Here is a 12,463-nt window from a genome sequence, read left to right on the forward strand (position 1 = left end):
CTTGTCAGACTGCAGGAAAGATAATATTGCTGCACACATTGATTTACATCTGTCAGTCATTTCAGTTTTGCTGTGTATAAAAGCGTTAAGATATCTGGGCCCAGCTGGGATGAGCGCACTAATGGGCCAATATCATATTTCATTTATGAGGAGCCACCTGGAGCTCTCAGCCCAACCTGTCCAGGTGCGGGTCCATTGGTAAGCATGTGTGAACGCTTGTTTGGAAAGTCCGGTAGTTTTGGAGGTGAAGGCTGGTTCCCTTGAGACACGCTTGCAAAATGAGGAATAACGTACCAATGTCAATGTTGAGCAGCCATCTACCCACACACTCACAGATTCAGGATTTGAAAACCAATTTATGATGAAAAAACACATGCAAGTGAAAAATGTTGTAATTTACATGACACAGGCACATTTTTACAAAGGTACTCACATGCACCTAACTTGAACTGTCAGTTCTCGTTTTATAACAAACTTGACAGAAATCCCATTAAAATACAACACTTCCTGTTTTACACAGATCAACGGCACTCAATCAACCCATTTTCATCTCTGGACAGAAAATGTTGACTGTTTATTGCTTAAAATGATGCATATGCAGTAATATTTTATGACGAGACAAATATCTGTGGCAAAAAATTTATATTTTCCAACAAACTTTGTCAAATGATTACAATCAAAAACTTCTTTTTTGACATGTAAGGCATCTGATTCAAACAGCAGACGGCATGCGTTCCCCACAACCACACACATTCACGCAAAACTGGCATATGCTCGCAGACATTCACACACGGTTTCTCTCCTCGCTAAGAGGAAAGGCGGCTGGGAAGACAAGAAAGAGGAAGCTGAGGTTCTCAGTGTGTTTGGGTGCCTGTATGTGCAAAAGCACTTGTGGAAGTCCATTAATGGAGGTTCATGTGCGTTTGGCTATGCATGTACTGGCATCTGTAGTGTCTTCTTTAAAACAGGCGCTTCTCATAGCTGAAAGAACAAAATAAAAGATCAGTTAATTTTTTTTTATTTAAGTTCAAACTTGTACATTATTCCATTCAAAAGTGTGGTTTCAGAAAGATTTTACATTTTCTTTTTGAAAGAAGTCTCTTATGCTCACAAAGGCTGCATTTATTTGATCAAAGATAAATATTATTACAATTTAAAATAAATATTTTCTATGTTAAAATATTTTATTTAAAATGTAATTTACTCCTGTGATGGCAAAGCTGAATTTCCAGCAGCCACTGCGCCAGTCTTCAGTGTCACATAATCCTTCAGAAATCATTCTAATATGTTTTGGTGCTCAAGAAATATTTCTTATTATTATTATCAATGTGCTGCTTCATATTTTTGTGGAAACCATGATACATTTTTCTTTCTAGATTTTTTTATGAATATAAATTTCAAAATAACAGCATTTATATGAAATGGGAATCTTTTAGTAACTTTATAAATGACACTTTTTTTAAATATTTATTTTCAACATTTTGCCTTTATTTGGATAGGAGAGAGGAGGGGGGGATGGGATCGGGAAAGGTCCACGAGCCGGGACTCAAACCCGGGATGCCCAGAAGCACAACGACGCTATATGTCGGCGCGCTGCCCACGAGGCTATTGGCACTGACATAAATGTCACTTTTGATCAATTTTAATGCATTCTTGTTGAATAGAAGCATTATTTTTTTATCTTACTGACCCCAAACTCTTGATTGGTAATGTACAATATCTTCAGACTACGTGTACGAATGTTCAACTACCTGTGTAGGCTGTGCACTCCACCCTCCATCTGAGCTGACATTGTCCTCTTTTCAAACCTCAGTTCACCAGAATACATCATTGCCCTGAGATAGATGAAGAAAGAAAGGGGGAAAAAAAAAAAAGAGGAAAAAAGGAAAATGACAAACTGTCACTCATTAAACTCAAACATATTAATATTTGGGTTTGTGTCTGTTTTAGCAGTGCACTGTTGGGTTAAAGGTGCAGCGTATAGTTTCAGTGCCACTAAAGGAATCAAACAGAATTGGCAAAAATAAGAAATGATAGTTTTGGAAACAATCATACTTTTCACAATTTTGTTTGCCGTCACTAGTGGCACTGAAACTATACACTGCACCTTTGAATGCATTTAATTGCCGATATGCGAGTAATTAGTGCGATTGCGTGTACCTCAGCTGTGTGAGGCTCTTTGCACCGATGTCTTGGCAGGAATGCTGTATGCCAACGAGGAGATATGGAACAAACTTATGGATGGAGCCTTTATCCTGAACAGCCCCTGAAACTCCCTGAGCTACTTTAATCTTATCACTCTCACTGAAAAAGAGACAGAGGGGTTGAGAGAGTGAACATGGTTTCAATTTATATTCTGTAGAACTTTCTCAGTCTAAGATATTAGCTTTTATTAATGTTTCATTTAACTACTATTCCATAAATATATCTACATATCTAATTATCATAAAGCATTAGTCTATATAAGCAGTTGTGAAATAGCTAGCATATAGCAAAGCGGTTTAAAAAAAAAAAAAATAAATAAACATGGGAACCTGTAATTAGTAGCTAAACTGTAGCAGGAACTAAGAGCAGTAAGTGCACAGTATTGTATTTGAGAAAGGATTTATTTGTGTGTAACACCTGAAGTATCTGCTCTGTGAGCCCAAGTTCTTGTCCATGGCATCCAGTGAGCCCATTCCTCTGTACTTCTTTAGACGGATCCCATCCGAAAAGAAATATTCACCAGGAGCTTCAGAAGTGGCAGCGAGCAATGACCCCATCATTACTGAGAGAAACCAAAAGCAGAAGAGAATTTAGCTTCAATTACGACGTTAGTCTGCATCTTGTGAATCTATATCAAACCCATATCTCACCTGTTGATGCTCCCAAAGCAAGTGCTTTAGCGATGTGACCAACTGTCTGAATCCCCCCATCAGCGATGACAGGCACTCCAAACCGCCGAGCATATTCTGATACCTTATACACAGCTGTTGCCTGTGGCCTCCCGCATGCTAGCACTGTGAGAACAATGAGAAATAGAGACCCTTACTATCAACCTAAACTTGCATATTCTACAAATATTAATTATGTAGATGAGGACAATCATAATATGCATTGATAAACAAATACTCTCCACTAACTGTTGTTCATACAAACACAGACATCCATACTCTCTCACACACACAGACAGACATGTGGACACATGAATGACTATGAGTGTACTCTTTACTCATGCAGTCATGTGACTTCAGTCAGTGACAATCAACCAACCAGTAAACGTTACAGAGACAGTATTGCATGTCAATTCAAAATGAGGCCAAACCAAAATGAATCAAAGAAATCTAAATCATAGCACTTCTTTTAACTTCACTAAGTTCAAAGACAAAAAGTTAGCGTTATATGAAATATGTGGATTTATGAAAGTGGAATTTTAGATGTGAGATTTTCTATAAATGGTGAGGTAACATGAGAGGAGAAGAAGAGTCCATCAGCAAACCCTCTGCAAGTCTTGACAAACAACGACAAATGAGAAAGTTTCTTAATGATTTGAATCATTCTCTAAATTCACCTTAATCTTTTGCTCCACTGTCTGTTTGTGACCTTTCGCAAGACCATCACAATAAAAAGGAAAAACTTGCAGTGGTGAGCATGTGATGCACACACACACCTGTCAAACTCAATTATTATCTGTTCCAAATGTTGACAGAGTGGGATCCAAAAGTCTGAAACTACTAGCGCAAATTATACTAATTTATTTACTCAATCTAACTAATTAAACATTATATTAATTAGCATAACAAGTGAAAAGTTGCATGCAAGATGCATGAAAATCCATGCTGTCATGGTTTTTGGAATTTTCGTTGTTTTATTCAAGACAACGAATGAGAGTAGACAAGAAATGAAGACGGAGCAGCAGCATTGGAAAATGACAAGTGTCAGCTTTTGACCCCAAACCCCCTTCTGTAATTTCTAAAGTCACACCATCTACACTCTGCATACAGTAAAATGAAAAAAAAAAAAAAATGGTGTGAGTTAAATTAACACACACTACACTGAACTGTAAAACAAAGACCTTCTGCAGTGAGACCAATGGTTGTGAAACCCTCAGCTATTTCTGCTTTGTTAACAAGTGCACTTCATACACTCCAGTGCTCTTACAGCAGCTCTAAAACCTATTTGGACACTTAAGCCATATTTCTAGCATTTTCATTGTACAGATAAAATATCAAAGCAAATGACATATAGAAATAAAACAATGCTAGAGCTTTTCTAATTTCACTTTCCTGTGCCAAATTGGCATTGACTTTTAATTAACGACTTAGCAAATAGGGCTGCACGATTCATCGAAATTAAATCGCATAAATTGTCATGCGTATCTTTCAGTGAAGCACGGTTCTGTGATCAGCAGTAAATCTCCATCCGAAGGCCAGAGGGCACTCTCGTGCTGAAACTCCAAATACGCCTTGCAAAACCCAGGAAATCCCTATAGCGGTTGCTGAATAAACAGAAGATTTAACTGCCTTCATTAATTCAACGTGACTAATAAACACATGATTACGACAATATATGATTTATCCGAGTTCGTCTTATTAAAATTTTTATTATAATAAAGTATATAATAATGCAATGCTAATCGACATAGCCTTTATCACTGCTTAGAATACTATGAAATATGTTGCGTGCCTTACTCTGTGTAAGAAGCCACATCGTCTCACAGAAGGATTTATTTCAAACACTCGACTGATGTTATGAAGTGAGTTTGGAGTAAAAACAAGTTCTTAAATGTGGTATTTTCACGTGCTTTCAGATGGAGCAGCATTTACTACACAGAGCCGTAGTTCACTGACAAGCTATGCAAACCGCTTTCAAAACCGCAGAACGATTTCTTCGATTTCATAATCACGCGATTAAACCGTCTGCGATTATGAACACGATTTTGCGTAGCTTGTCAGTGAATTACGGCTCTGTGTAGTAGACGCTGCTCCATCTGAAAGCACGTGCTGAAGATTTACTACTAATCACAGAACCGGCTTTACTGACAAGATATGCATGACAATCGCATTAGATTAATCGTTCAGCCCTATTAGCAAATGTATTAAGTTGTTTCCCCTCAAGTTCAATGTTTGAAGAAAGTGACCAAATGTTCACTACTGTCATTTTAACAGCATGTTTTATTTTTTTAAATAAACGCCACTTGGTTTTATATTTCATGATACAATGACATTGTATCATCCTTTCTGGCCACTGCACAAGCTAGTTCACGTATGTTAGTGAGGGATTCTGAGTAACAGACTTAGATCAGAGGAAGTGCCAAACGCCACTACTGACAGGTTAGTCAGACAATGACAAGCATCCAAAACCCCAAAAACCAGCAACTACTTCTAATGATGCAGAGCCATTAACCAGTCAATGCAGCAGGCAGAGTGACATAGTGAGCCAATGGGATCTGTATGGGGATCAGGGGGAGGGACTTACTGGAGCATCCCGTAACAGTAGTTGGGGTTTTGGGGCTGTGGAGCTTTAAACCAGGAGGAATACTGAGAGGCGCTAGAGAGACACAATTATAGAAAGGGAAACAGATACTGAGAAAGAGCACATGGTAGCTCTGTTCTAAAACCTTGCCTTGCTGCCTACTGTACATAAGCGGCTTTCTTCTAAGGAAGTATAACTAATTGTAATGGAACCTCGTAAGGAATAGATTTGGAATGCAGTACAAAGGCTGCAACTGTGTGCAACACAGTTTGATGTTAGCATGTTATTAAACTAACAGCGTGATTCTCTAATAAGCATGAAAATGTTACACTAATAAATGGTGGGTAAAATAATATATTCAAATTACTTACCTATTTTACAGTATAAAACATTTTCAGTTTTAAGTTTAAAATAAAAAAATGTGCTTGCCTTGTCAGCCATCCTGGATTTATTTTCAATGCATTATGGAACTGTAATATTCATGAAGGACATATACAATTTAAAATAACATTTTCAAATATTTTAAAATGTAATATATTTCTAATTTTCAATCTTTATATGATAATATTTAAAATAACATTTTCAAATATTTTAAAATGTAATATATTTCTAATTTTCAATCTTTATATGATAATATTTAAAATAACATTTTCAAATATTTTAAAATGTAATATATTTCTAATTTTCAATCTTTATATGATAATATTTAAAATAACATTTTCAAATATTTTAAAATGTAATATATTTCTAATTTTCAATCTTTATATGTTCTTTTTATGTTTTACTCTCACTTTTGATCAATTTAATGCATCCTTGCTGGATAGAAATATTAATTTCTTTCAAAAAAAAAAAAAAAGTGAACAGTAGAGTATCTCAGAAGGCAGTATAATTATGCCTACCTTCTGAAACAGTCTTTGCTAGGTTTTGGAACAGAGCTGATTAAAAAAAATAAAGGGAACTGATGCAAGTAACAAAAACAACCGGTCGAAAGAAAGAAAATATGCCATAGAGACAGTCAAAGAAAGCACAAAAGAAGGGAAAACTGAGGAAAAAAAGAGAAAAACTGTGACAGAAAAGAGAAAGGAAGAGCCTCCACTACCATACTCCCATCATTCAGAGCGACAGAGAAAGACATTTGTCACAGAGAACTATACAAACGGACAGACAGACACTTATATAGACACATACATATTAATTCTTAAGACAAAACCCACAGAATATAGAATAATACCTACACCACACAAACAAAAATAGGAATTCTCCACAGATTCTAAAACCCCAGAAAAATGCTGGAAAAGAGGAAACAAGGCAGTGTGGATTGTCTGCCAATCAATCTGTACAATTACCTTGCAAACCAAAACTGCAGGGATATTTGGGAAATGACAGATAATTTGGACTGCTCTAACAATGTTAAAAGAAAACCTAGAGGAGGCACTGGATATTAGCTGCTCTCTCTGGAATGACTGGATATAGAAATACAGCCTGTGATCGGCTGAGGGGCAGGCAGTCAGGCGTGGGATTGGTGGACTGACCTTCTTGTGTGATGCAGATGGAGCCGCTGCCCATTCCCACTCTGAGAGCATCCGCTCCGGCATCAATCAAATTCTTCGCCTGAGCTGCAGTCACCACTACAACAGACAGACAGCCCATGTTAACTGTGTGTTTGTAGATATTATGTTCAAAAAGTTTGTGTTTAAAACTAACCATTGCCGCCGATGACTTGTAGGTTAGGATATTTCTCTTTTATGTACTTAATCATATTAATCTGAAAGATGGAATTTCCTTGGGAAGAGTCCTAAAGTGAGCAGAGACAATAGGTAACCACAAAGGACAAAAAATAAACCATCTTCAAGAACTGATTCACTGAAAGACATTAAGCCCAAAACAGGCCTCACCAGGACAACCACGTCTACACCAGCCTGCACCAGCAGGTCGAGTCTGTATTTGTCATCATTGTGTGTTCCGATGGCAGCACCACAAAGCAGCTGTTTACGAGAGTCCTTTGAGGCCAACGGGAAATCTCGGTTCTTCTTCAGATCTGTCCGAGCGATGATGGCCACCAAACAGCCCTCCTCATTTACTATAGGAAGCTTACCTACGGCAAACAAACACTGAGTGTGAGAGCTTCACATGGGGGAATTATCTTGCAGCATTCTGACTTCATTCCAAACTTGGTTTTATCAGACTGATTCAATATGATAACTCATGAATTTGTGAGTCTTTTTGAGAGATTCAACATTTTTTTATTTGGTTGTTTTATACCATGTCAGCGGCTTTATTTATGGCTGAAATCACTTAAATAGGCAAATAAACAAATTAATAAACCTTTAAAAGGAGATATGAAATGGATATACAGAATCAATAATTTACAAACTAAATAAAATGTATTAATATTTAAAGGGGTGGTTCATTCTGATTTCACTTTTTTAACGTTAGTTAGTGTGTAATGTTGCAGTTTGAACATAAACAATATCTGCAAAGTTACGAAGCTGAAAGTTCAATGCAAACAGAGATATCGTCTTTTAAAATTCTAGCGGGTTAATGCCTACAAAAACGGCTGGTAGGGACTACAAGAAGTTACTTCCCAGGTTTGTGACATCACAAACCCTGATAAGCCCCGCCCTCGGGAAAAGGCAGCAAAGGGGGCGAGGCCATGCTGCGCTGCTTTAGAGAAGAGGAAGAGAAAACTAGAGGTGCACATAAAAATCTATTCATATATGAATTGCGATTCTGTCTTCTAACAATTCTAATGGATTCACAAGTTTCAAAATCAATGTTCTAAAGCAGCAGTTCTCAATCCTGTTCCTCTCGTCCCCCTGCTCTGCACACGCTCTGCATCTCTCTCTCTCCCTCATTCAGCTCAGCTATAACAATGAACCATTCCAATTACACACTTATTTTCACATAGCTATGAGAAGCGTTAAACATGGACACGCGTGCAGTTGCCATACTGTATTAAAGCTTTAATCAGGATAAAACTGTATATTAAAAGCTAACAAGCTAACATAAGCAGTAGCATTTACAAATAACAGCATATCTAAAAGTATGAGACAACAACAAACAAAAAACATAGGCCTACCATTAAAAGCCGTGCTTGCACAGGTTCTGCGTGATACTCTTCAATAATATCCTCTGCTTCTCAAACGGGCTCAAACTGATAAGCGATATTAATGACGCCGCTGTTTACAATACAACCGGTGCACATGCCGTTGAGGTGAGGGGCGGGACGATTAGATGCGCACTAGAGGCGGTTTAGCCAATCACAACACACTGGGCTAGCTAAATAATCAGAGCCCATCTCCTATTTCCGAGGGAGGGGCTTCATAAAAGAAGGAAATGATCAGTCGCGTTTCTCAGAGAAGGGACAGTGTAGTGAACCACCCCTTTAAAAGACAGGAGTGCATTTAGGATAAAAATTCTGCATGTTATCCTATTGACACTTTACTAAATGCATTATTTAAAATAAATGCTGTTTTTGAACAGTAGTGTATACTGGATACAATAAGCAAAAACAAGATGCAAGATCACCGTTTTGCAATTATTTTGTGGCATGCCACTACTAAGAAGTGGTGCATGAAATACTGCTATATAGGTTAATGAATAATTAACATTCATATAAATGGTTTATTTGGTTCAAGGATTAATCCAAAACTTTCAAAAGGGTAAAGAGCTCTCATAAACACTTAAAGTCTACCCCACCTTTTTTGCTCCTCTGGAGGATTTCATTGGCCTCTTTCAGTGTCACTCCTGCTGGAGCTACAACCAGGTCCTCCCTTTTAGTCATTACCTGAGAGAGAGAAAGTTAAGGTGAGCGGAGTTCAGTAAAAACTGCTTAGCCCTCATCCTCTGTTAAGCCCCACCCACCTCACTGAGGGGCAGGTCATGCTCCGACTCTTTGAGGAAGTCAATATCTCGTGATGAAATGATGCCGACCAGACATCCGCCCATCTGTCCATTGTCAGTGATCGGAATCCCACAGAATCCATGCCGAGCTTTTGCCTGAAATACGTCTCTTACCCGCTCATTAGGACTCATCACCACCGGATCCGTAATGAAACCCTGTTCGTACCTCTAAACGGGGGTTGACCAAAAGCGGAGGGAAAGGGAGGGAGAAAAGTCGAGTGATGTTCTATTAGGCATTTCTACTTGGGAGTCACCTCAGTACATATCACAATACAAAATGAGGTGCGGATTTCTCATCCACAAGGATGCTGTTGCAACTACAGGGTAAGGGTCAGAAGAAAAACAGATATTACGAATGAGAGAAGAAAACTGGTACAAACATAAAGAGACAAGAGTCAAAAACAGCGACGTGAAGAGACTCGCCTTGACCTTGCGGACTTCATTAGCCTGGAACTCTGGTGTGCAGTTATGATGAATGAAGCCAATCCCACCAGTCAGCTGTGACAACACATTATCACATTAGACTTTAGAACAAAACACAACACGCATAGATGGTTGATCTTTGTACATTTAGGTTTAAAGACTAAATTTAGGTTTAAAGACTCTTGGGGAGTTTTGGGGAGACAGGACAGGAGATAGGCAGAAAAAAAGCTCCGCTTAGCTCCACTTTGCAAATTTTAGATGTGTATGTCTGCCAAGATTTTTATTTTGTCAACTTTTAGAAGTATACAAAAGAACAAAAGAGTACAAAAAGTATACAAAAGCTGACAAAAGAAGCAAAGATGGTCTAAAAGCTAATGGACATCTTCAAACTCTTATCTTGATTCATGGGGATTTTAATGACTTCATTGATATTAAAATATGAGGCAGCATATTTGCAAATAAACTTTTCTTTTGTAATATGCATACATACAGATAACTGTGCTTATTCAAATGCCTATAATAGTAAGAGCGCTTTCTGTGGTGGAATCTTGTGTCAGTCATTCTCTTACCGCCATAGCAATGGCCATGCCAGACTCTGTGACTGTATCCATGGGTGACGAGACCAGTGGAGTTTTCATTGTGATTTGTTTGGTCAGCGCTGATGTCAGGTCCTACAGAGAGAGCCAATCAAATTAAACCAGTGATGGTATACAAGAAACACCATCCATACAACAGTAGAGTATAAAATTGACTACTTTTGACTACTGTACAATAGTAGAGTGTTTCACTTACAACTTGGTCAGCTGTGAAGTCAATGTACCCAGGCAGAATCAGAAAATCACTGAAAGAGAATGGAGAAAAGTGGGCAAAAATGTGAGTGAGAGCAATTAATTTACAGCTGCTGCAAGTGATTTTTAAACACATATCACTATTAATTGACAGATGTAACTGGAAAAAGGTGTCCTGAGAAATAATACTTGTCTCTGTGACAGCGCCACATTGGACTAGCCAATCAGACATTTCTATAGGTGGCTTTCGCCAATAGCAAGAGTTTGGGGCGGGGCTAACTGTTTGACCAACCATTGAGTTGAGTGGAGTAGAGTGTTTGGGAAACATAATTGGAGACCATGTATGTATGTATTTAGAAACAGTATACATTTAATACAAGTTTATTTTTTGCAATTCTGCAGAAATCGAAATGATTCAGTGATGATTCAACTCTTTCAACTCTCTTATCTCGTACACACTGACACTAACATATACCACGTTGATTATGTTCCAAAGACAGTCATTTTATCTATTATATGTCACATATCATGTTGTTTACGAGTATCAAGCAACGCCCTGTTGCTGAGTACGTCAATGCTGCAGCCTCATCATGTCCAATGTAAACACTGAATTAGCGTACAACTCTAGTGTTAGATGGTAAACAGAAAGGCGTTTCTAGAAAATCGCACCTGCCACGGATAGGCTTTCACTCGGGGACATTACATGCTTTACATGGCACCAGATAATTTGTAAAGAAAAAAAACAACCACAACATACTTCACAAAGTTCACCCTATTTATAGCACATTTGGAGGAACTGGCTTGGAAGACCGCGATTAGTTTTGGTACAAGAAAAGCTGCTTGGGGTGTCAGTGGTTTAAGCATAGACTGTGGTAACTCTGCTACTCTGTACTTGGCAAAATGGAATGGCAGCAGATGATGAATCACCTATAGTTCATCAGTCAATCCAAGATGTCATTCCGACCTGACTTAACCTTCTGAACCGACATGCGCCCTCCATAGTGATCCGTCTGCAGTACTGACCCACGTGAAACAGAGTTACATAATAGATAAAAAATAAAAATAAAAACAGTGTGCTGTCAGTCACATATACCCATGCTGGATGTCAAACCAGACAAATGTGGACCAACAACGACACCTACACGCAGTTCAGCTCATGTTAGCTGTTTTAAATGAAGCTACATACTGTGTAAGCACATCTGCAGTGCTGACAGGCAAGAGTGTTTTTGATGTTTAACAAATAGCAAGCATATGGGGAATGCAATGAGACACAAGTTAAGGTATTTACTTATAGGTAAGGCCGTCTCCGCAGTTGAAGAGCTGCTGTCCGGTTAGACCGTCGTCAGGCACGTAGCCCGTCTGTCCACTGATTAAATAGTCCGCCATAGCGCATGAAAAGCGTAAAAGTCCAAATTTCTCACAGGATGAGTGTTTTTCAAGACGGTGAGCCGGTGCGCACACAGTCCGGTGAGTGATGTTCTCCTCGGAGCCTCAATCTGACACAGTCTTTGCGACACCTAATGACAATAAATGTAGAAAAAAGCTCAGGTTTCTGTGAAGAAACGGGTCTGAATCAAAGAAAACCCAACACGCTCTTGTTTTTGGGACTGAAGCTGACCCGTAGTACCCACAAGCATCACACGTGTCTATCTGTAGGACGACCTCGTCTTCCGCTGATATAAATAAGGTGTCTTCGTACGTCACTTCCGGGCTGTAGCAGGGTGGCGTTTATTCGCTAAAACTGTTTTATAAAATATTCCTGAATATAGGAGACTGAGGGTCATCTCTTCACCCTGGGGTACAGTGGAAGGGTGGGGTGTTTGTTTGTATCGTCGTTCTCTTATCTCGCGCGCACACGTGTTCAGCACGAGGGGAACTTCGATTTAAATTTATCT

General features: G+C 38.6%; 1 protein-coding gene across 3 annotated transcripts; it reads right to left on the minus strand.

The window, feature by feature from the left end:
- Positions 1-336: 336 nt before the first annotated feature.
- impdh2 (IMP (inosine 5'-monophosphate) dehydrogenase 2) lies at positions 337-12,463 on the minus strand. Of its 3 annotated transcripts, none has more exons than XM_016462009.1 (15): positions 12,200-12,463; positions 11,857-12,085; positions 10,573-10,621; positions 10,350-10,451; positions 9,781-9,855; positions 9,319-9,525; positions 9,154-9,241; positions 7,350-7,549; positions 7,159-7,249; positions 6,987-7,082; positions 2,856-2,999; positions 2,623-2,767; positions 2,161-2,304; positions 1,752-1,835; positions 337-981 (listed from the first exon to the last, which is right to left on the minus strand). In XM_016462009.1, exons 2-15 carry the CDS (start codon positions 11,952-11,954, stop codon positions 960-962), a joined length of 1,545 nt encoding a protein of 514 aa, XP_016317495.1. In that variant the 5' UTR covers positions 11,955-12,085; positions 12,200-12,463; the 3' UTR covers positions 337-959. The 3 variants fall into 3 exon arrangements, with proteins under 3 accessions (XP_016317495.1, XP_016317496.1, XP_016317494.1); XM_016462010.1 differs by having other exon boundaries at positions 12,187-12,463; XM_016462008.1 differs by having other exon boundaries at positions 11,857-12,463.

Source organism: Sinocyclocheilus anshuiensis, unplaced genomic scaffold (genome assembly GCF_001515605.1).
Source record: "Sinocyclocheilus anshuiensis isolate Anshui unplaced genomic scaffold, SAMN03320099.WGS_v1.1 scaffold80, whole genome shotgun sequence".
NCBI lineage: Eukaryota > Metazoa > Chordata > Actinopteri > Cypriniformes > Cyprinidae > Sinocyclocheilus > Sinocyclocheilus anshuiensis.

Coding starts and splice junctions, on each gene's coding strand:
- impdh2 (XM_016462009.1), bottom strand. CDS start 11,954: ATGGCGGACTATTTAATCAGTGGACAGACGGGCTACGTGCCTGACGAC. Junction 3,000..6,986: donor CATCTGCATCACACAAGAAG/GTCAGTCCACCA, acceptor TTGTTCTCACAG/TGCTAGCATGCGGGAGGCCA. Junction 2,305..2,622: donor TCACAGAGCAGATACTTCAG/GTGTTACACACA, acceptor TCTCTTTTTCAG/TGAGAGTGATAAGATTAAAG.